This window comes from Myxine glutinosa, chromosome 3, assembly GCF_964187855.1.
Source record: "Myxine glutinosa chromosome 3, kmMyxGlut1.1, whole genome shotgun sequence".
Classification (NCBI taxonomy): Eukaryota; Metazoa; Chordata; class Myxini; order Myxiniformes; family Myxinidae; genus Myxine; species Myxine glutinosa.
The window spans coordinates 140,583,042-140,606,088 of NC_136263.1; the positions used below are offsets into that span (position 1 = coordinate 140,583,042).

General features: G+C 44.7%; 1 protein-coding gene across 11 annotated transcripts in view; it reads right to left on the bottom strand.

Annotated features, from left to right (window-relative positions):
• Nucleotides 1–609: 609 nt before the first annotated feature.
• The window catches only part of LOC137423159 (CD166 antigen), a 292,494-nt gene continuing 270,056 nt past the window's right edge, over nt 610–23,047 (bottom strand). For all 11 annotated transcript variants that reach the window (XM_078774648.1, XM_078774647.1, XM_078774646.1 and 8 more), the window contains exon 14: nt 610–1,770. In XM_078774648.1, the coding sequence (XP_078630774.1) occupies nt 1,692–1,770 (79 nt within the window). In that variant the 3' untranslated portion in view covers nt 610–1,691. The remainder of the gene's footprint in view (nt 1,771–23,047) is intronic.

Below are 23,047 nucleotides of genomic sequence, written 5' to 3' on the forward strand. Positions count from 1 at the left end.
TGAAAATAATCATCTGCATAACTGTAAAAATGATTCAGAGCTGATGATTGACCTTTGAACTGTCTACTTTTGGTTCAAGATCGACCTGACTATGAACTTTCAGACTGGTGTTTCGCAACGAGGTGTCGCATCAACGTTTGGTGTCCATTGGATGGGACGTTAAATCACAGACCCGCCCGCATGCTCGCACGAATTGGAAGATCCTCAATGTCTTTCTTTGAAGATTAGGTGAGTTAACACCAGCACCCTGAACAAACTGAAAATTTTTGTTTTAACCTACAATTGCAGTGAAGAAGCAGCAAAGTCGGCTGCCCGAGAAATGATGCAACCATTCGGCAGTACCTAACCCTAACCTCAATTACATCAGTCAAGTGCCGAATATGTTCGGAACGGAACTTACTCCATCTTCTTTTTCGGTGCTGCTAACGCACCACCGTGGGACTTCTGTATGATTGTTTTTGGCACAAAACCACAGTACAAAAGTTCGTCATGAATTTGGGCCAATGGTGGTGGGGAAATGTGTGTGATCCTGGAGTAATAGCACATCTGTCAAGTCTAGCAGGTCCATTCATACAATATACAGTATATACACAAGCAGGAAGCAGACCTGAAAGAAATAATCAAGGTTTATAGTTAATACTCAGGATGTTTTCTCATACTAAAAAAAAAGCGAACTTAACGCTTATCTTGAGCGTCACACACGATCTCCCGGCCAGTGCAACAGGCAGGATGTAATTGGAATGCATGGACATGGCACCACCAAAGCCACACTTCCACCACCCCTCACTCTATCCCACCTCTGTGACCGATCTCCATAACTCTAAGGTCATGCTCAAGAGTCGGACTCATGCTTGTCGATCGAGCATGTGAGCAGTTGCTTATTACATCAGGGCTCGGTCATGGTGTGCTTCGATACCCCAGCTCTCCTAATTTGAAAACCGACCCAATAATAACCACGCAACTTCAGAGCTCGCAATCAGGATGCTGAAATCGCATTCGGTCTCGTTTCTGGAATCCTTTTTTTTATCATGCGATACGTCACAAGGCTGTCTCTATCTCTGTGCCGTGACAAGAATATATACATATAAATGCAATAATGTACATGTGACTCTCTGGACGGAGATGCACTACTTCTTTTAAAACCCTAACCTCGAAAAACATGAGCACATCGATGCGAAAAGTTACCTAGAATTAAATATGAAGTACTAAGTACAATTTTTTTTTTTAAATAGCTCTAATTAGATAAACTGAGAAACAGACTAAAAATACTTTCTCTCCAGTCAAATCTGGTTCAAGCGCAACATCCACAAGAGTTAAACGTTAAAGGAACCCGAGCACGACTGCGGTTATCCGATAGAAATGTGAGCTTTTCCCGATAACTCGCGACATGGCACAGGGTCCACTCCCTCGTGGTGATCAATTCCTCAAAGCCACGCAATGCTGAGGACAGTACAGATGGGATCTGGAGGTCAGAGAGGACGGCTGCCCATGATTTATCATGAGTACACCTGGAGGCAGGATATAAAATATAAATCTAGTGGGATCGGCTTATAGAAGAAGGAGAAGGGGCTGTGAAGAGGGAGTGGGGTGCGCAAGATGTTTCCTGTTTGGTGCCTCTGGGCTTTGCTCTGTTACACACAGAGCTGCAGTTGAAGCCTCCATCTGTGGCGACGGTGCAGAGGCATATTCTTCTATGTCGAGGTGGTTTGCACCCGAGGCCTGTTCAGCGCCTGATCTTCCTCTCGAGTCTCCTTGCCGCTCTGCCTCCTCCTGAAAAACACACCAAAAGGAGTGGTTCAATCATCGCTCGAGCTGTTTTTTTCCCGTGAAAATTAAAAAGTTAGCCATTGCCATCTGCCATTCGACCTGGACAGCCATGTCACAGCGAGATTGAATTTAGATAGTTTTCTGCCCTTCTAAATGATTTCCCGCAACACACTGCGATGGACGCCGTGTGAACAAGGCATTGTATTGCGACTTTAATGGAGTTCCGACGGGACCTATTCAGAAGGAGCATGGCAGCCCCCTACAGCGAAACGACAAACATTATAATATTGGTGATGGGCAGCGAAAGCCACACGTGTTTCGGACCGACATCTTTGCCCAGAAATTTCTGGAACACAATCTAATCTGCTGTTGGTGTTTACTCATACATGGAGCATTATGGAGCCATTGCAGCATATTGCGTATTAGGAACGGTCTTCACCGGTGCCATCCAGTGAAGCCAACATTCGATCCATGCAAGGAATGTGACCAAAGATGTTAGCCTTATACAAGTAAGGATATGCAAGGCACTTGGACACAGGAAAAGGCCATTTAGCCCATAAAACCTCCTCTACATATACATCCAATCAATCCAATCTCATGGTTTATCAACTTAAGTTTACTGGGGGATGGCATATGAGGGTGGTGCAGTGGGGATGAGAACAGTTGGACTAGCACAGACATCACCAAGGTGTTTTATACACAAATATAATATGACAAAAATACATTATTAAAAATATAAAAACATCACTTGTGGGATGTGGGGTGGGTGAGTTTGGGAAGGGACAAACACTGTTGGCGGATGAAGAATGAACAAACATCGACTGCGCATTCTCCTTTTGATGGCAATCTCTTACCCTCTCAAGGACAGGTAATTACTACACAGGTATCAAACCACTAATCCGTACCATATACAGGTAATTACTACACAGGTATCTAACTACCAATCTGTACCTTAGCTACCTACCATTTCTGCCAAAGGGCATGTACCTCTCTATCCCCAATGCTAGGGTACCTATCTAACTCGGGAGGGCAAAGGAGCAAAACGTTTCCTATTTGGTGCCTCTGGCCTTTGCTCTTGCTACACATAAAGCATTAAAGACAACTCTTGTAACATTTAACATCCACGCTATAGATGGGACAGCCAGATTACACATCCCATTCCATAGACACCATTTCTTCACAAACCAGTGCCTCCGATTGCCACTACACGTAACCTACATCGAACAACGACATTATTTATTTTTACCTCCACCACCAACGGTGGATGGAGGTTATGTTTTCGCCCTTGTCTGTTTATTTGTCTGTGAGCAGGATATCTCGGTTGTGGAGTCGGACGAAATTTGGTGGAGAGGTTGGGTGAGTGACAAGGACGAATTGATTCGATTTTGTTGAACATCTGCATCTGTGTATGAGAATTTTTTAAAATCTTTAAATGATTCTTCACCATTGAATGATAGGGCAACACACGACATATAGCACGATATTTCAAAAACGTTGGGGACTGGTTATGACAAAACTAGGTGGATAAGTTAGTTAGGTGACAAGAACAAGATTTTGGTTCATGTCTGGATTCAGATCCGGCCTATCAGTGGATACAGAACAAACAGTTCAGCTTGGTAACAGCTCCACCAAGTGCCATTGTAGTTGTACAAGTATTTGTCCAATTGATAGAAATCATTTATCAAATCCTGCTTTTACATATATACACCCTTTGTTAAGGACCTTAGTGCTGCCGAGGCAGTGGTGTGGCAAGGAACACACAGCGAGGTTTGCCACTGCGTACTCAGTGGTAGCCGGAGCATCGGAATTTGGCGAGACTGCTGGAACGCATTGGCCTATTTTTTTGGCAAAAGAAACTGTGAAATCTTTCATTTGTACCACAAGGAAATACTGGGAGAGGAAACTTGGTTTCTCACATTGCATCCTCTTTACCTCACACGTATTAGACCTGAGGGTTATGCGGCTCTCCCTCCCTTTTCATTAGAATCCTCAGTGACTCAACAGCTGCAGATTACAGCTTACGATTTGACAGCAAATGCTGAAAAAGAGGACATGGTTAAGGTTGTGCTACACATAATCCAAAAATTGACATCTAAACCTTTGGTAATCCTGAAAAAGAAAATTCCCTGCAATGTTCTAGGAAAGCTTAACAATCCCAATATGTGTTTAAGGCATGCATATCTGATAAATAAAAGGAAAATCTGTTTCCCTGGTTATTCTACTTTCCGCTAACTTTAATGCTGTGTGGGCACCATTTGGCTCCTCGAGTGATTTGGACTTATCTTGAAGGGCTCTGAGACCGTCAGGGATTGTACGAGATGCCATAATCCACTGGCACTGCATTAAACAGAAAGATTATTTATTTGAAGTGCTGCTTGGGGCAGCAGAAAGCAGCAGTAGCACAAACTCCGAAGAACCTGCTAAGATGAGGGCTGCGTCCCGAAGTATTTGTCTTTCAGATCGGAGCGTAGAGCCGACTGCAGTGTCTGCATTTTGGTTTTGGATAACAAAGATCCCGGGATATCTTAAAAGCAAATCAAGGAAGCCATTTTGTGCCAATGGTCAGGTAAACGAACCTGCTTTGGGTTAACTGTATAATTTGGGTGAGCTGCTGTCGGTGTAAGTTTGCCCCTGGTGGATGTGTATATGGCACGTGTTTAATGGACCAAATATTGTCTGTTCATTGAATTTTAAATTAAAGTGTGATTGGGATGTGTGCACTGAAAATGGGGTGCTACAATACATGAACATTGGAGAAGTAAACAAGAGGCTAGAGTGAGAAGGAAATTAACTGTTTTTGGATAACAGCAAGAACATGGGTAAACGTTCGGATAATTGAATGACCACTGTTTCTTTAAATCGTCGTCACCACCAAACTAACATGAGGACAGAACAACAACAGCAATAAAACAAGTAACTCATGGAAAATTGCTTGGATATACAGTTCCATCCTGGTGGACCCCAAGAAACATGTGTGAGTGATTACGCAATTGTGTGTACACCTGAAACAACAATCCAATGTCACGGATGCATGCTTTACAGTCGCGCCCCCAATAACTATGTACTAACTGGATTGCGTGTAGCCAAATGGACTGTGCAGTGGCGGCGCCCGTGACCAACATGCTGCTAATGATTGACCTCGTATTGTCGACTTTCGGGTACTGCAACCTTGCATTCTCTCCTCTTTCTTCCAACAATCACGCTACCGTTCTTTCTCTCTCTCCTATTATCCAATCCACCCCCCTTTTTGGCTTCTTTTTCCCCCAAGTCTTCTCAATTTACCCCACGTGCATAAGTAATCCATACATATATAACCGACTGTGAAGCCGTCCGTCCGTCCGTCCATGAAGCCGTGTGAATTTATGTCTATTAACTACGTAATGTGTGGATGCCAGATCATATTAACTACGTAGTGTGAACGCCAGTTAATTCACCCCAGATCCACTTTTTTGAAATACCGACTTCTTTCCTGGAAGTCCTATCAGTGTCCATGTGGTTTTTTTTACCTCCCCCCTCCCCGCCCAACCATTCCCATGCCCCCCCAAGCCCTCTCCCTCCCACAGATCTCCCGATGTCCCTGCTCTCAAATGTTGTACTTGTGTGCTTCCCTCTCTCTCCCTATCTTGTCTCCCGCTCCTTTTATTATGTGTTGTGTGTCCGTTTGGTTTTTTTGTGATTAATGTTAGCTCTTTCACGAGCCTCCATCTTGTATACCAAAAAAAAAAAAAACTAAGTTGCATCCTATCTATTATTGTGTGCATCTATTCATTACGTACCATTGGAATATACCTTTCGACCCTTTGGACTGCTGAGACCCCTTAGGGCTGAGACCATTGAAGACCCTTTAAGTTCCCCAAGACCCTTTAAGTTCCCCAAGACCCTTAAGACCACCAATACCCTGAAAGACCATAAAGACCCCAAAGTCCCTTAAAAACTCAAAAGACCCAGAAGACTCCGAAGACCCAAAATACCCAAATTACCCTGAAGACCCAAAAATGCCCCGAATAACCCCGAAGACCCAAAATATATTAAAGACCCAAAATACCCTGAAGACCACTTTTACCTTTAAGACCCTTTCAATACTTTAGGCACATTTAGATCGCTTCAACCTTCCAACCTTTTATACCCTTTAAGCTTTTACACCCATTAAGTCCCTTTTGACCCCTGAGACCTCAACACGATTTAGACCCCTTACACCCTACAGACCAATAAGACAGGTTAGACCCTTGACCATTTGGAGCCGTTACAACACTTGGACATTTATATATTACAAATAAATTACAAATAAATAATATCACCAATATTACAAATAAATTTGTACAAAAGAAATGTTTATATTATGATTGGTGTAAATCATGACAACACAGCAACTCAAGTTCAGTAAGGTCATTGTCCTCAGTTTGAACAAGCCCGTGCCGCTGCAGCGACATGTGGTGAGGCGAGCACAAGGAGCTGATTCATGCTAGTAAAGAGACGAAGCCGACACACAAACAATATGATCGCTAGTAAAGTTCGAAGATATGTCCAACGACTTGGAAAGATGGGTCCTCCCGAAACCTCGAAACTCAATATGAACAACAGCCGGCGGGCGTCACGTTGCGAACTTCTAAAACCGCTGCTGAAGACCCAGCCAACTTTATTTCTCAATAGTTAAATGCTGATGAGAATTTTCAAAATGTGCAGCAGACCTTAAAGGATGAATGCCAAGGAATGTTGACCAAAGGTGTGTTCCTCATTCACAACAACGTGTGTATATATGCACAAGGCCCATGTTGGACAGACTGCCATTCATGGCTGTGGCTTCAAGCAGATCGAATACTCCCCATACAACTTGGATCTCATCCCTCGTGAATATTGTTTCGGTATTTGAAGTCCAACTTGCATGATTCGCCTATGACAGGAAATTAAATGAAGGGACCAAGACCTGCCTGAAAGAGCAATCTGAAGACTTCCATTATATTCATGGAGAGGGTTCTTGAAAAGGAAGCATGTGGATGAGCAGCGGAGTGGATTTTTGATAGACAATGGATGTATTGACTGAATGTTGTTTATAGTATGTTTACTGCAATAGGAAATGATGTGGCAGACTCTTAACCATTCTCTCTCTCTCCCTTTCACTTTGACAAATGGGCAATGCTGATATTGTCAGGCACACCTTATTCATAGTTAAACTTTTACTTCTATAAACTTCGAGTTGATTAAATCCAGTTTATTTTGCCGACTGATGGGGACCGACACTAACTTGACAGAGACTATTATCCAATTGGACTTTTGATCAAGATTAATTTCGTCCAGTGCCACAGTTCCTGGCTGGTGTTGATGAGGTTATGCACCGGTAGCACACCTCATCAATACCAGGCAGGATCTGTGGCACATGACGAGATGAATCTTGATCGAAATGACGTGACATCTTCATCACGAATTACTTGTGTGGCACCTTTTAATCAGTTAACTTACTGGCTGTTTGCAAGTTACAGACCATTTCTGGTGGTGGTGGTGGTGGTGGTGGTGGTGCTGGTGGCTTGTATGTCGCCTTCTAGCTGCTTGGCTGCAACATTTTATGGTGCATAGCTGTGCCAGATCTCAAGCCAGCCACCTTAACTGTTAAGCCAACTCCGGGCCGGACCATTGCTAATGACAATGCAAGAACTTACAACTCACCAATACAGAAAATGGAGCAAATGAGGAAGTATAGTTTTCTCTTCTGATGATAACTGCTGGGAGATAATAAAATATTTTTTCCCTTCCACCTCTATTTCCGCAGACAAACCGCAGTGCAGAAACTAACCACCGTGTCGCACTAGAATAGCTCAATCACATTGTTTAATTGTTGCTGTGTAAGTAGAATGGGGTCCAGGGCATGCCTTCCAGGTTGGCAAGTTTATAATTAGTGGGTAAGATTAATGACGTCATTTGGGAATTTCCAATAGAGATCGATGAGTCGGAAACACTCCTAATGGCAGGCAAGTTGAAAATTCCTTCAGTGTTTGGATCATGCTGTGCATGTGGGGAAGAGACTACATGCAGGAGTGGCTGGAGAGGCCTGGAAAGAGGATTTGGAAAACAGGCAAATGACAACAACACAACAACATGCATTTTAAGGCCATTTTCCCTGCTAGAGCGGGGGTTAGCCTTGCGGTCCCCATCACAATCTTCTCCATTTTGCCATATTTTCTGCATCTCTCCTTGTTAACCCCAGTGCCCGCATTTCTTCTTCCACCATCTTTAGCCAAGTCTTTCTCGGTCTTCCCCGTCCTCTACTTCCTTCTACATTCATTTCCATCACTCTTCTCAACCAGTCACTTTCATCCTTCCTCAACACATGACCAAACCATCGCAACCTTTTCCTCTTCACAGCATCAATCATAGGCTCTATTCCCATCATCTTTCGCAATTCATCATTTGTCTTCCTCTCTCTCAACGATACTCCGCACATCCACCGAACCATTCGCATTTCCACCCTTTCCAGCCTTCGTTGCTGCTCTACGTTCATTACCCATGTCTCGCTCCCATAAATCATAACACTTCTCACACATGCAGCATACACCTTTCTCTTCAGCTTCAGCGACACTCCCCTCCTCATCAGCACGCCACTCAGTTCCCGAAACTTCTTCCATGCACATCTCACTCCAGCAACCGTTGCTGAGTCTGATCCTCCTTCTCCATTCAGCATGTCTCCAAGGTAACAAAATGTTTTCACACCTTCCAATAAAACAAGGAAATGACAAATCACACAAAAAGTTTTCTGGTACAAGAATACATACATGGAAACTCAAACGTCAAGAATGTGTGTCTGTTATTGCTGGATGAGTCTTCATTTATAACAGAAAGGCTGAAAAGGATAACCCAGAGGCAAAAATAACTTCGTTCTGCACTGCAACTTAACTTTTTCTGAACTGTTTTTGGATTTGCAATGAAAATGATGACCAAGTGATTTATACGCAGAAACTAACAGAAGAAGAAGAAGTCCACTTGGCTCGTCTTGCCTGTGCCTCCCCACCCCTCCACCCTCCACTCCATTTTCCACCCATGGTCGTTAATGCCAAATCAAAATGCAAGCTGAGGTGAGATAACTTATCCTCCAACTACTTACCTCACTCTTTCAATGAACTTGGTCTAAAGTTAACATCTAAAAGGCAATAAATTTGGCTAACCTATTGGCAAACAATGGTATATTCTTTATGAGAAATATGGTTGGATGCCAAAATATGGTCCACAACCAAAATACAGACGGTACAGTCGGCTACAATCCCTACTCAAGGAATAGCATGTTCTGACATACAATACCTCCAGATGGAAATGCATACAGCAGCCATTTTAGTTTAGAACGAGTCCATTGGGGATAAAACCTAGACAGCTCTGTGTAACAAAACTGTATAACATTACATAATCTGTATTACATATCTATATTAGATTATTTAGAGTTGCGCTGTACATGGGAAAAACGACATTTATCACTACTGCTGTACTGCTCTTATACATACCAAACCCCAGGAGTACCTCTGGCTGTGGCTTTCCCTCCACTCCTAACTCATGTTTCTCTCTGTGTTGTTCCGTCCTCACAACAGTGATGACTCCATCTATGGACCAACTTCTATCTACCCATCCCAACTCTCTCTTCCTCATATGTGGTGACATCAACTGTCACCATGGAACTTGGCTGGGTGTTGCTACCTCCCTCAACAGCCATGGCACTTCAGCAAAGAACATCTTTGACTTCGTTGAACTGACTCAATCCATGAACTTTCCAGCCCTGATTTCTCCCAATGGCAAATTTTCCCTTCTGGATTTGGTGATAACTTCGCCATGAAGCTCTCTCATCCTCTGCCCCAATTGGCTCAAGTGATCATGTGCTTGTGAGGGTCAACATCTCTCTGGCCATTCTCAGAGACCAGCCACAGCACAGACAGGTCTGGCAGTTCACTCAGGCAAATTGGCAGCCATCATACCTCAGGACTCGTCTCCTATATACAGTGCATTCAGAAAGTATACAAATTTATAAAAAGAAAAAACTGAAATATCACATTGACATAAGTATTCAGACCCTTTGCTGTGACACTTGAAATTTAGCTCAGGTACCTCCCATTTCTCTTGATCATATTTGAGATGTTTCTCCACCTTGATTGGAGTCCACCTGTGGTAAATTCAATTGATTGGACATGATTTGGAAAGGCACACACCTGTCTATATAAGGTCTCACAGCTGACAATGCATATCAGAGCAAAAACCAAGCCATGAGGTCTAAGGAACTGCCTGGAGAGCTCAGAGACAGAATTGTGTCGAGGTACAGATCTGGGGAAGCCTACAAAAAAATTTCTGTTGCATTGAAGGTTCCCAAGAGCACAGTGGCCTCCATAATTCTTAAATGGAAGAAGTTTGGAACAACCAGGACTCTTCCTAGAGCTGGCCGCCCTGCCAAACTGAGCAATCGGGGGAGAAGGGCCTTGGTAAGACAGGTAACCAAGAACCCTATGGTCACTCTGGCTGAGCTCCAGAGATCCTGTGTGGAGATGGGAGAACCTTCCAGAAGGACAACCATCACTGCAACACTCCACTGATCTGGGCTTTATGGCAGAGTGGCCAGATGGAGGCCTCTCCTCAGTTAAAGACACATGAAAGCCCGGTTGGAGTTTCCAAAAAAGCACCTAAAGGACTCTCAGACTGTGAGAAACAAGATTCTGTGGTCTGATGAAACCAAGATTGAACTGTTTGGCCTCAATTCTAAGCGTCATGTCTGGAGGAAACCAGGCACCGCTCATCACCTGCCCAATACCATCACAACGGTGAAGCATGGTGGGGGCAGCATCATGCTGTGGGGGTGTTTTTCAGCAGCAGGGACTGGGGGACTGGTCAGGGTTGAGGGAACAATGAACGGAGCAAAGTACAGAGATATCCTAAATGAAAACCTGAAACAGAGCACTCAGGATCTCAGACTGGGCTGAAGGTTCACCTTCCAACAGGACAATGACCCTAAGCACACAGCCAAGACAATGCAGGAGTAGCTTAGGGACAACTCTGTGAAGGTCCTTGAGTGGCCCAGCCAGAGCCCTGACTTGAACCCAATCGAACATCTCTGGAGAGACCTGAAAATGGCTGTCCACCGACGGTCCCCATCCAACCTGAGAGACCTTGAGAGGATCTACAGAGAAGAATGGCAGAAAATCCCCAAATCCAGGTGTGCAAAGCTTGTCACATCATACCCAAGAAGACTCGAGGCTGTAATCGCTGCCAAAGGTGCTTCAACTAAGTACTGAGTTAAGGGTATGAATACTTATGTCAATGTGATATTTCAGTTTTTTTTTTAAAATAAATTTGCAAAACTTTCTAAAATCCTGTTTTCTCTTTGTCATTATGGGGTATTGAGTGTAGATTTATGAGGGAAAAAATGAATTTAAACGATTTCAGCATAAGGCTGCAACATAACAAAATGTGAAAAAAGTGATGGGGTCTGAATACTTTCTGAATGCACTGTATACTGCCCCTGATATTCAGCCTGGGAATTCTTCCACAGAAATCTGCTCTCTCTTATGCACACATTTATCCCATCTCATCTTCAATTTATCTAACCCATACTTCAGCTCTTGGTACTCTGATTCCTGTGGTGTGGCAGTTGCTTTAAAACAACTTGCATTCTCCTGCTGGAAATCAATTTCAGCCAAAGGCAACCTCAGATCATTCTACCAGTCCCACAAGTTTGTGTCTACCCTCAAGAGAGCCAGAAAACAAGATCTGTTCAATCACAAGAATGAGCTTTCAAACTTGTCTCTCTCCTCTAAAACCTGGTGGTGCCTTGTCAAGTCTGTCTCTGGTGTAGGATCCCCTTTCATCACTTCCCTCACTTCAAATGGCACCACAATCTTGCATCCCTAGCCCCTCTCTCTCTCCGTACCCATCAATCCCAGTCATACCCAACTGCTCCTGACTCTGCGGCTTTTGCACCTGAGGAGCTGGAAAATTTTGTGGCAACCTTAGACTCTGACTCTGGTTTACTGTATATACATTGTTATGGATCTGGTCTCAGGGGGGAAATTGGGAGAGATTAGAATAGATAATTCCTAGTGCATGTTGGCATAATCAGGGCAGGCCCCAGATAAAATGATGCTCCAGGTAAGGGACATATTCGTAATAGGGTAAGGAACCCCTCTCTATTTGTTCAAGTTTTGAAAACGGTTCATTATTAGGGCATAGCAAGGGCAGGCAGTGCTGAGGTGGTAGTGAGGGCAGGCAGTAGTGCGGACATACAGTGCTGAGGGGGTAGTGATGGCAGGCAGAGGTGAGAGGATAGTGAGGACAGGCAGTGTTGAGGGAGTAGCGAGGGCAGGCAGTATTGAGGGGTGGCAAGGGCAGCCAGTGATGACGGGGAACAAAAATATACACAAATGAAAGATAGCCACTGCACACTCGGTCTGCTCACTGTGGGTCATGGAACTTAGACTTGGACCGGTTGCTAAGCAATGCTAACACGCGTCTTTCCTCCTCTTCTTATTTTCTATATTTATTTATATATATAAAATAAAATGTTTGTTTGTTTGTCTGCACGCGCTAATCTCCTGAACTGTGAAAGATAAGAGGAAACCTCTGAAACAAAAAATGTCGTGACGGGCCCCGGGACGGTTATCGGCTAGGTGGCGAGGCCGGTCGAGGCCGCTTCGGCCGGGCTGGGCCCATTTCACAATAAATCTTCTTCTTCGTTAAAAAATTCTCTGGAAGTACAACTTATGCACTTAATAGGAATATCTGACTGATTTCAACACATGCTTTCAAAATTCTCTCTCGCGGGGCCCGACAGAAGAAAGAACAAGGAATCGTTGAGCACTAACTGATACTGGGCTCGCGTCAGGCCTATGTACAGAAGATTAAATTCATTCAAAAATAACCCGGGCAACGCTGGGTGCATTCAGCAAGTATTATTATTATTAGTCCCCTACCGGTGTACACCGGAGGGGACTATAGGTTTGCACTCCGTCAGTCTGTCAGTCTGTCCATCTGTCCGTCTGTCTGTCTGTCTGTCTGTCTGTCCGTCTGTCTGTCCGTCCATCACGCAAAGAACAGTTTTCCGGACTTTTTTTTCCCGAAACTCTGAATGCTAATGATGTCAAACTTGGTACATGGTTTCCTTAGGATAAGTTACAGATCAAGTTCGAACTTCACGACGTTTCGATCATTTTTGACAAAGTTATGGCACTTTGAACTTTGGTATTTTCCCAAAGAGTTTTCTGGACGACAGACTGCCGGAAGGGGACATGTATTGCAGCGCAATACTGAGAATGCTTGTTATAATTAGTCCCCTACCGGTGAACACTGGAGGGAACTATAGGTTTGCACTACGTCCGTCAGTCTGTCTGTCAGACTGACAGACTGACAGACTGACAGACTGTCAGTCTGTCAGTCCGTCCGCCACGCAAAGAACAGTTTTCCGGACTTTGTTTTCTAAACTCTTAATGATAATGATTTCAAACTTGGTACGTGGTTTCCTCATGATAAGTTACAGATCAAGTTCGAACTTCACGACATTTCGATCATTTTTGACAAAGTTATGGCACTTTGAACTTTGGTAATTTCCCCAACAGTTTTCCAGACGACAGACTGCCGGAAGGGGACATGTATTGCAGCGCAATACTGAGAATGCTTGTTATTATTGTTGTTGTTTTTTTTGTTTTTTTTTCTATACAAGATCGAGGCTCGTGAAAGAGCAAACATTAATCACACAAAAAGTCAACCGACACATAAAACACAAAATAAGGGGAGCGGAACACTAGATGGGGAGAGAGGGGGAAGGACACAAACACAACATTTGAGAGCAAGACACCGAGAGAAATGTCGGAGGGGGAGGGCTTGGCGGGAGGTGGTAGAGGTTTCATACGTATCAACACTGCAAGGACTTCCAGGAAAGAAGTTGGAATTTCCAAACAAAAGTGTATCTGGGGTGAAAATTAGCGGGGGTAGAAAAGATCAAGGTTTTGGATGGGAGAAGATAAGAGATGGTGGTGAACAGCTGTTTTAAAGACCTGGAGGGAGGAGTGGGATTGAAGGGAGTGGGGGACTTTGTTCCAGAGGTGGGGAAAAAGGGGAATGAAAGAGTGAAGGTGAGCAGAGAGCCTAGATTTTGGCAGTTTAACCATAAGAGGGTTGCTGGCAGATCTTGTGCGACTGCCAGGAATTTTAGGGGGACAGAGCACAGAGAGAGCTGGGGGAGCAAGGCCGGAGAGGAGTCGGTAGAAGACAGAAAGACCACCAACCTGCCTGTGGTGAGTGAGTGAAAGGCCCTCAAAGTTAGCTTCATCGCAGGAGATTCCAATGATTCTGAAAGCTTTGGTTTCAACAGCGTGAAGCTGAGCTAGGTGTGAGGCAGGAGCACCGGCCCAGAGGGGGGAACAGTATTCCATTGAGCTGCGGATGAAAGCCTTGTATTTGGTGAGGAGCTCGGGTGTGCCAAGGAAGGACTTCGCACGACGGAGGATGCCCAGTCGGCGACAGGCTTTGGAGGCCAGCTTGGAAATGTGGTTTTCCCAAGAAAGATCATAGCAGATCGTGAGACTCAAAAGCTTGAGCCACATAACTTCTTGGAGAGGATTGTTGGTTGAGAAAGTAGATGGGAGGGTTTTCCAGTCGATCTTTTCGGAGAGACATAGTAAGAGTGTGGGATTTGTCAGGATTGAAAGACATGTTCCACTTGCTTGACCAGTCTGTGATTTTGTCCAGGTCTGCAGAGAGTGAGGAGGCTGCAGACTGCCGATCTGAGGGATGAGGAATGGAGCGGCAGATAGTCGAGTCATCAGCAAAGAGATAGAGAGGATTTTCCAGAGAGTCGGAGAGATCATTGATGAAGACCAGAAATAGCACAGGGCCCAGAACACTACCTTGGGGAACTCCAGCCAGAACAGGAAGGGGAGATGAGAGAAATCCATTCAGGGCCACACGTTGCCTACGACCAGACAGGAAGTCTGCAAGCCATGAGTGGAGATTTCCATGGATACCATAGGAGGAGAGTTTGGTGAGCAGGCTGTGTGCCAGACCGTATCGAAGGCACGTGATATGTCAAGGGAGACAGCTCTGATTTCCTGTTTGGCATTGAGGACCTCCATCCATTGTTGAGACAGCAGAAGCAACATGTCCAGAGCAGTGTGACCTGGCCTGAATCCAAATTGATGATCAGAGATCAAGCCATTGGAGAAGAGGAAGGATTTGATATCCGAAGCAATGATGGATTCCATGACTTTGCTGATAATTGGGAGCAGGCTGATTGGTCTGGAGTTGCAAGGATCTGTTTTTGCACCTTTTTTGTTTAAAGCGGTAATGTTTGCTGATTTCCAAGATGCTGGCATATGACCTTGAGCAAAAGAGAGGGTGAAAAGAACAGAGAGAGGGTGAGACAGAGAGGCAGAGCAGGATTGTAGGACCCGTGGGCTGATGCCGTCTGGTCAAGTTGCAGAATCAGAGTTGAGGTTTGACAAAAACTTCTCCACCTTGTCAGGAGATTAGGACACAGAGTCCAGGAGCAGTTGGGTTCGTCTGGGAAAGGTGGGAACAGAGAGAGATGGGTTTGGGACACAAGACTTTGCGGCAAACACAGAGTTGAGGCATTCGGCTTTGTCACGTGCGGTGTCAACTGTGTAGCCATTTGAGGTAAGGGAGGGGATGGAGGGGGAACAAACACCAGAAACGGATTTGACCAGACGCCACCAGGATTTGGAGGAAGGAGACAGGTTTGAGAGTTCAATCTTGAGTGTGGAGGGATAGTGCTTCCTGGCACTCCTGTGGGTAGACACACATTTGTTCCGAGCTTGGTGGAAGGAACTGAGATTGCCTTCAGTTGGATTTGCCTTCCAAGAGGCAAAGGCAAGTTGTTTCAGGGCAACTGCCTCACCACAAGATTCAGTGTACCATGGACTGGAGGAAGGGTACGACAACTGAAGACGAGATGGGATAAATTTGTGCATGAGAGAGAGCAGTTTGCTTTGGAAGAATTCCCAGGAAGAATTGATGTCAGAAGCAGTAGAGATGGGAAACCAGTCCAGATGATTTATGGCTGCTTGAAGACCATGCCAGTCAGCCTGAGTGAAATGCCAGACTTGTCGGCGCTGAGGAGGCTCTCTGAGAATGGCCAGAGAGATGTCCACTTTAACAAGCACATGATCAGAAGAACCGATTGGAGCATAAGAAGAGCAGCAGACATTGGCAGGGAAGTTTGTCATAACCAAGTCTAGAAGAGAAGATATACTCCATTGACTGAGATCCGGATCGGGAAATTGACAGATTGTGTCAGTCCCAATGAGTCACAGAAGTCCTTTGCTGAGGTGCCATGGCTGGTGAGAGAGGAACCCACACCCAGCCAGCTGGCATGATGACAGTTGAAGTCACCATATATGAGGAAGAGAGAGTTTGGATGAGTTGATAGAAGTTGGTCCATGTTGTCAGACAGCGAAATGTAAATGGAGTCATCACTGTTTGGAGGATGGTACAGAACTCATATGAACAAAAGGTGGGAGCGGAGAGGAAGCCGTAGCCAGATGTACTCCTGGAGGTGGGGTGGAGAGAGGGCAGTGCAAGGAGAGTGAGGAAGAGAGTTTTTGATAAATATAGCTACCCCACCACCAGGACGAGGCTCAGGTCTATCATACCGGAGGAGGGAGTAACCAGGAAGAGATATTAAGGAATCAGAGACATCTTGAAGGAGGAGGGTTTCTGTTAAGCAGATCAAGTCTGGATTGTCAGAAGCAACCTGAATGGAGAGATCAATCAGGTTTGAGCGAAGGCCCCGGATGTTTGAGGTCCATACCGTTAATGAGGAGAGAGGGGTAGCATCGGGTGCAGGACAGGGGAGGGGAGGGTAGGGTCAGAGGAAGGATGAGAGGGGGATGTAGGGAGAGCAGTTGACAGTGTGTTCGAGATTACAGAAGAGTTACAAGAGAGGGAAGGATGAGGAGGACGAAAGGTTTGATGGTGATGGGATGAGGCACAGTGAGGGGTTGTTTGAGGGGGGGGCAGAGGAAAGTAGAAGATTGGGGGAGGTGGAGGTATGAGATAGAAGGGAGACGAAGTGGGGAGGAGGCAGCTTTGAGGAGAATTTGGGAAGGATGGTTTGGTGGGAGATTTGAAGGGGAGGTGTTGGGGGGGAGTTTTGAATGGGAGGGGCAAGGGGGAAGTTTAGGAGGGGAGGGGCAAGGGGAGAGTTTAGGAGGGGAGGGGCAAGGGGGGATATTTGGAGGGGAGGGGCAAGGTGGGAGATTTGGAGGGGAGGGGCAAGGTGGGAGTTTAGAAATTGGATGATTAATGAAAGACGAACATTTGTAACAATTTGGGTTTATTGTGATTTTCAAGTTAGCAATCCGTTTAAGAATGATAGATGAGTGGTGGAATGAATGTGAATTTAGACCATGTAGTGATTTAGAGTTATAAGAGATTTAATATTTTTTTGAAATGGAATGAGTTGGAGAGGAAATTGAAAAAAGCCTTTTAAATAGGAAGAAAAACAGCGTGTTGTAATATACCACTGAATAAAACACTGCAGGGTAAAGTTTAAACATATTTAAACAGAACCGTGAAGAACAATCTAATATTCACAAAAATATCAACGGGGAGAAGGAGCCGAGAGGGACAACCACAAGTCATGTGAACAGGGGAAAAGGTGGAAGGCAAGGAGACTCCCATTTTAACGTTCATTCGAGGGATGGCACACACATTGATGATTCACCCTGCCAGTGAAACACCTACACTGGGTATTGTTGAGTTTTTCGGTGGATGGGGATTCAAACCCAAGCTTTTTCAAAAAATATACCAATGATACCCCTTCAGCTTCCACCATTACCAGAAGTGCAAGATTTTATCAGAACCATCAAAAAAAAAAAATCAAAGAACATCCATTCTCTGAAATCAAAAGGCCAGTGTCGTAGATGCTACCAGATCAGGAAGTTTTGAGTGTTCAGATCTATTACACTGCCAATCAATTTTAATGGAGTAATGATCGATCAAAAGCATTGTATTTTAATTCACATTAATCAAAATTGCATGGAATTTCAACATGCTGAACAAGGCCCTCTAAGAATGATGAAGCACTGGGAATAAATAGCTTGATTATAAAGTATGCTAAAGCAAGAGTGAGCTATGTAACAAATTTGAACTTTTCAGAGATGATAGAGGCAAGAAAAACATTATTAACTTATCAGATCACTTTGCTAAAATCCAGAAATAGTTTGTCACATGAAAATGAGACATTTTATCAATGCAAGTATCACCTTGACATTGACTAGTTCACATAACAAATTAAGATTCAATTTGGTGCAAATCTGTGGTGTTATATTACATCACAAATCATCAAAATGCAATCCAGCTTGAGCATGGTACGAGTCCTTCATTTACACTTGAGGGTCGAATTAATTATGATTAACTTCTTGAATGAAACAAATAATGCGGCTGAATTGAATCTGTTTTTCATTTTTCACAAGGACAAGGCATCATGTATGGGGAACTATATACAGAACTGCATGATTGATACAACCCTTGTTGTGCAAACCTGTATTTGGGTAGTTAATAATGATGAAGCATGATCTGATTTGCAATTGGAGAAAATGTGCATGCACATACATAATTGTCCAACGAATGCCAGCCCCACCTCATTTGTGAAAGGAATTGACACAAAAATGGAGAAGGGGGCTGGCATTGGCAAAAGCCTTCTGAAGCCGTAAGCCTGAATAACCAGATTATTTTTCCAAATTTTGCCAGGTTAAGCCCAAACTACATTTTCATAGAAGGCGGTTCTGTCTTTAACAACCTGAAACTAAGCGAAAAGTTCCCTTTTAACTTTAATATTTTCATTCCCGATACAATTGAGAAATCTCATTAACTGCACAGTGGAGGCCTAGAGAAGGTGGATGCATATTATAGCAGGTGCCTCCTGTTCGTCAGGACCTTTAAAAAAATGTTGCTGTGGCACAACCGATCATGACTTCATCGTAAAGTAGCATGCATATATGTATATGTAAATGCATATGTATATATATATATATACATATATATATAAAATGATTGTTTTATATATTATATATATATATATATATAAAATAAAGTTTTTGTTTGTTTGGTTGTTTGTTTGTCTGCGCAAGCTAATCTCTTGAATGGTGAAAGATAGGAGGAAACCTCTAATCTATCTATAATTCCAGTAATCTCTGTCTGTACGTTTGTACGTTTGTACGTTTGTCTGTTTGTCTGTGACCGCTGTTTCTCGACAACTACCGGTCCGATATACTTGAAACTTGCCAGGTATATTGCTGGGGACCCGAGGATGTGCCTTTTCAAGGTTTGAAATTAATCGGACAAGTACTTACCGAGCTATGGCGATTTAGCCGTTCGCCGTTCGCTTTGCCGTTGCGAATGGACCAAACCATTCATGTAAATAGAGGGGGGGGGGTTCTGTGGTCGTTCGCTTTGGCTTTGCGAATGGACCAAACCATTCATGTAAATAGAGGGGGGGGTTCTGTGGTCGTTCGCTTTGGCTTTGCGAATGGACCAAACCATTCATGTAAATAGAGGGGGGGGTTCTGTGGTCGTTGCGAATGGACCAAACCATTCACATCGAATCATCGAATCACATCGAATGGACCAAACCGTTCGCTTTGGACCAAACCATTGCATGTAAATAGAGGGGGGGGGGTTCTGTGGTCGTTGCGAATGGACCAAACCATTCATGTTTTTTTTTTTTTTTTTTTTGGCAAGGAACGGGCACCCACGTACGGGCACGTCCTAGCTTATATATAGTACGGGCATGCCCTAGTACAAAAAATGTCGGGACGGGCCCCGGGAAGGATATAGGCTAGGTGGCGAGGCCGGTCGAGGCCGCTCCGGCTGGGCTCGGCCCATTTCGCAATCAAAAGCAGAGCTGAATAATTATAGTAGTCAATCTTCTACGGCCGCAAGTAAAAGCTGAATAATAGCAGTAAATTCATTCAATAAGAACCCGGGCAATGCCGGGTGCTTTCGGCTAGTCTTCTATATACATAAAATAAAGTGTTTGTTTGTTTGTTTGTCTGCACAAGCTAATCTCCTGAACGGTGAAAGATAGGAGGAAACCTCGAATACAAAAAATGTCGGGACGGGCCCCTGGAAGGTTTTAGGCTAGGTGGCGAGACCGGTTGAGGCCCACCTCGGCCGGGCCGGGCCCATTTCGCAATTAAAAGCTGAGCTGAATTATAGTAGTCAATCTTCTATGGCCACAAGTAAAAGCTGAATTATGGTAGTAAATTCATTCAAAAAGAACCAAAAATGTCGGGACGGGCCCCGGGAAGGATATAGGTAAGGCGGGTCGAGGCCGCATAGGCCAGGCTGGGCCCATTTCGCAATTAAAAGCTGAGCTGAATTATAGTAGTCAATCTTCTATGGCCGCGAGTAAAAGCTGAATTATAGTAGTAAATTAATTCAAAAATAACCCGGGCAACGCCGGGTGCTTTCAGATAGTCTTTCATAAATTAATCATTTATGTTTGCCCCGCGTGTGCGGCCTTGTAGCCTGAGGCTTCCCCTATCAAATTTTGTTCACTTAAGTTCCTTCCTTCGCTGTTTTTGCTTGGTTCTTAGATTTTTCCCTTCTGCCCCGAACTTCCCCGAACATCTACTCTTTGTCGAACGTTTTAACCCCCCCCCCAACCCCCCAAAAAAAAACAACAAAAAAAAACAAACATTTATATCCCTTTCTCCACGTGTGCTGTTGTCCCATCGTGTGCTTCTGTCCACGTGCGCTGTGTTGCCCCGCCCCCATTATCTCCTTGCCTTCCACTTTTTGCCCTGTTCATGTGACTCGTGGTTGTCCCTCTCGGCCCTCTCCCCGTTGGTATTTTTGTGAATATAAGATTTTCCTTCACGGTTCTGTTTAAATATGTTCAAACTTCCCCTGCAGTGTTTTATTCAGTGGTATATTACAACACGCTGTTTTTCTTCCTATTTAAAAGGTTCTTTTAAATTTCCTCTTCACTCATTCTACTTCAAAAAAAAATTCAATCTCTTATAATTCTTCCTCACTACATGCTCTAAGTTCACATTCATTCCACCCCTCCTCCATCATTCTTAAACTGATCGCTAACTTGAAAATCACAATAAACCCAATTTGTTATAAATGTTCATCTTTCATTAATCATCCACTTTCTAAAATCAAATCATCTACCATCCTCCAAACAGTGATGACTCCATTTACATTTCGCTGTCTGACAACATGGACCAACTTCTATCAACTCATCCAAACTCTCTCCTCCTCATATGTGGGGACTTCAACTGTCATCGTGCCAGCTGGCTGGGTGTGGGTTCCTCTCTCACCAGCCATGGCACCTCAGCAAAGGACTTCTGCGACTCATTGGGACTGACACAATCTGTCAATTTCCCGACCCGGATCTCAGTCAATGGAGTATCTTCTTTTCTAGACTTGGCGATGACAAACTTCCCTGCAAATGTCTGGTGCGCTTCTTCTGCTCCAATCGGTTCTTCTGATCATGTGCTTGTGGAAGTGGACATCTCTCTGGCCATTCTCAGAGAGCCTCTTCAGTGCCGACGAGTCTGGCATTTCACTCAGGCTGACTGGCATGGTCTGCAAGCAGCCATCAATCATCTGGACTGGTCTCCCATCTCAACTGCCTCTGACATCAATTCTTCCTGGCAATTCTTCCAAAGCAAACTGCTCTCTCTCATGCACAGATTTATCCCATCTCGTCTTCAGTTGTCTTACCCTTCCTCCCGTCTATGGTACACTGAATCTTGTGGTGAGGCAGTTGCCCTGAAACAACTTGCCTTTGCCTCTTGGAAGGCAAATCCAACTGAAGGCAATCTCAGTTCCTTCAACCAAGCTCGGAACAAGTGTGTGTCTACCCTCAGGAGTGCCAGGAAGCACTATCTCCCCACACTCAAGAATTAACTCTCAAACCTGTCTCCTTCCTCCAAATCCTGGTGGCGTCTGGTCAAATCCGTTTCTGGTGTTTATTCCCCCTCTATCCCCTCCCTTACCTCAAATGGCTACACAGTGATACCGCACGCAACAAAGCCGAATGCCTCAACTCGGTGTTTGCCTCTTGTGTCCCAAACCCATATCTCTCTGTTCCCACCTTACCCAGTCGAACCCAACTGCTCCTGGACTCTGTGTCCTTCTCTCCTGACAAGGTGGAGAAGTTTTTGTCAAACCTCGACTCTGATTCTGCAACTGGACCAGACGGCATCAGCCCACGGGTCCTAAAATCCTGCTCCTCCGCTCTATCTCACCCTCTCTCTGTTCCTTTCTCCCTCTCTTTTGCTCAAGGTCATCTGCCAGCATCTTGGAAATCATCAAACATTACCGTTTTACACAAAAAAGGTGCAAGAACAGATCCTTGCAACTACAGACCAATCAGCCTGCTCCCAATTATCAGCAAAGTCATGGAATCCATCATTGCTTCGGATATCAAATCCTTCCTCTTCTCCAAAGGCTTGATCTCTGATCATCAATTTGGATTCAGACCAGGTCATCCTATTCGGGACCTGTTGCTTCTGCTGTCTCAACAATGGATGGAGGTCCTCAATGCCAAACATGAAATCAGAGCTGTCTCCCTTGACATATCAGGTGCCTTCGATACGGTCTGGCACCCAGCTCTGCTCACCAAACTCTCCTCCTTTTGTATCCATGGAAATCTCCACACATGGCTTGCGGACTTCCTCTCTGGTCATAGTCAACGTGTGGCCCTGAATGGATTTCTCTCTTCTCCCCGTCCTGTTCTGGCTGGAGTTCCCCAAGGTAGTGTTCTGGGCCCTGTGCTATTTCTGGTCTTCATCAATGATCGCTCTGACTCTCTGGAAAATCCTCTCTTTCTCTTTGCTGATGACTCCACTCTCTGCCACTCCATTCCTCATCCCTCAGATCGGCGGTCTGCAGCCTCCTCACTCTATGCAGACCTGGACAATATAACAGACTGGTCAAACAAGTGGAACATGTCTTTCAATCCTGACAAATCTCACACTCTTACTATGTCTCTACGAAAAGGCCGACTGGAAACCCTCCCATCTACTTTCTCAACAATCCTTTCCAAGAAGTTCTGTCGCTCAGCTTTTGGGTCTCGCTATCGCCCATGATCTTTCTTGGGAAAACCACATTTCCAAGCTGGCCTCCAAAGCCAGTCGCCGACTGGGCATCCTACGTCATGCGAAGTCCTTCCTTAGCACACCTGAGCTCCTCACCACATCCAAGGCTTTCTTCCGCAGCTCAATGGAATACTGCTCCCCCCCTCTGGGCCGGTGCTCCTGCCTCACACCAAGCTCGGCTTCATGCTTTGAAA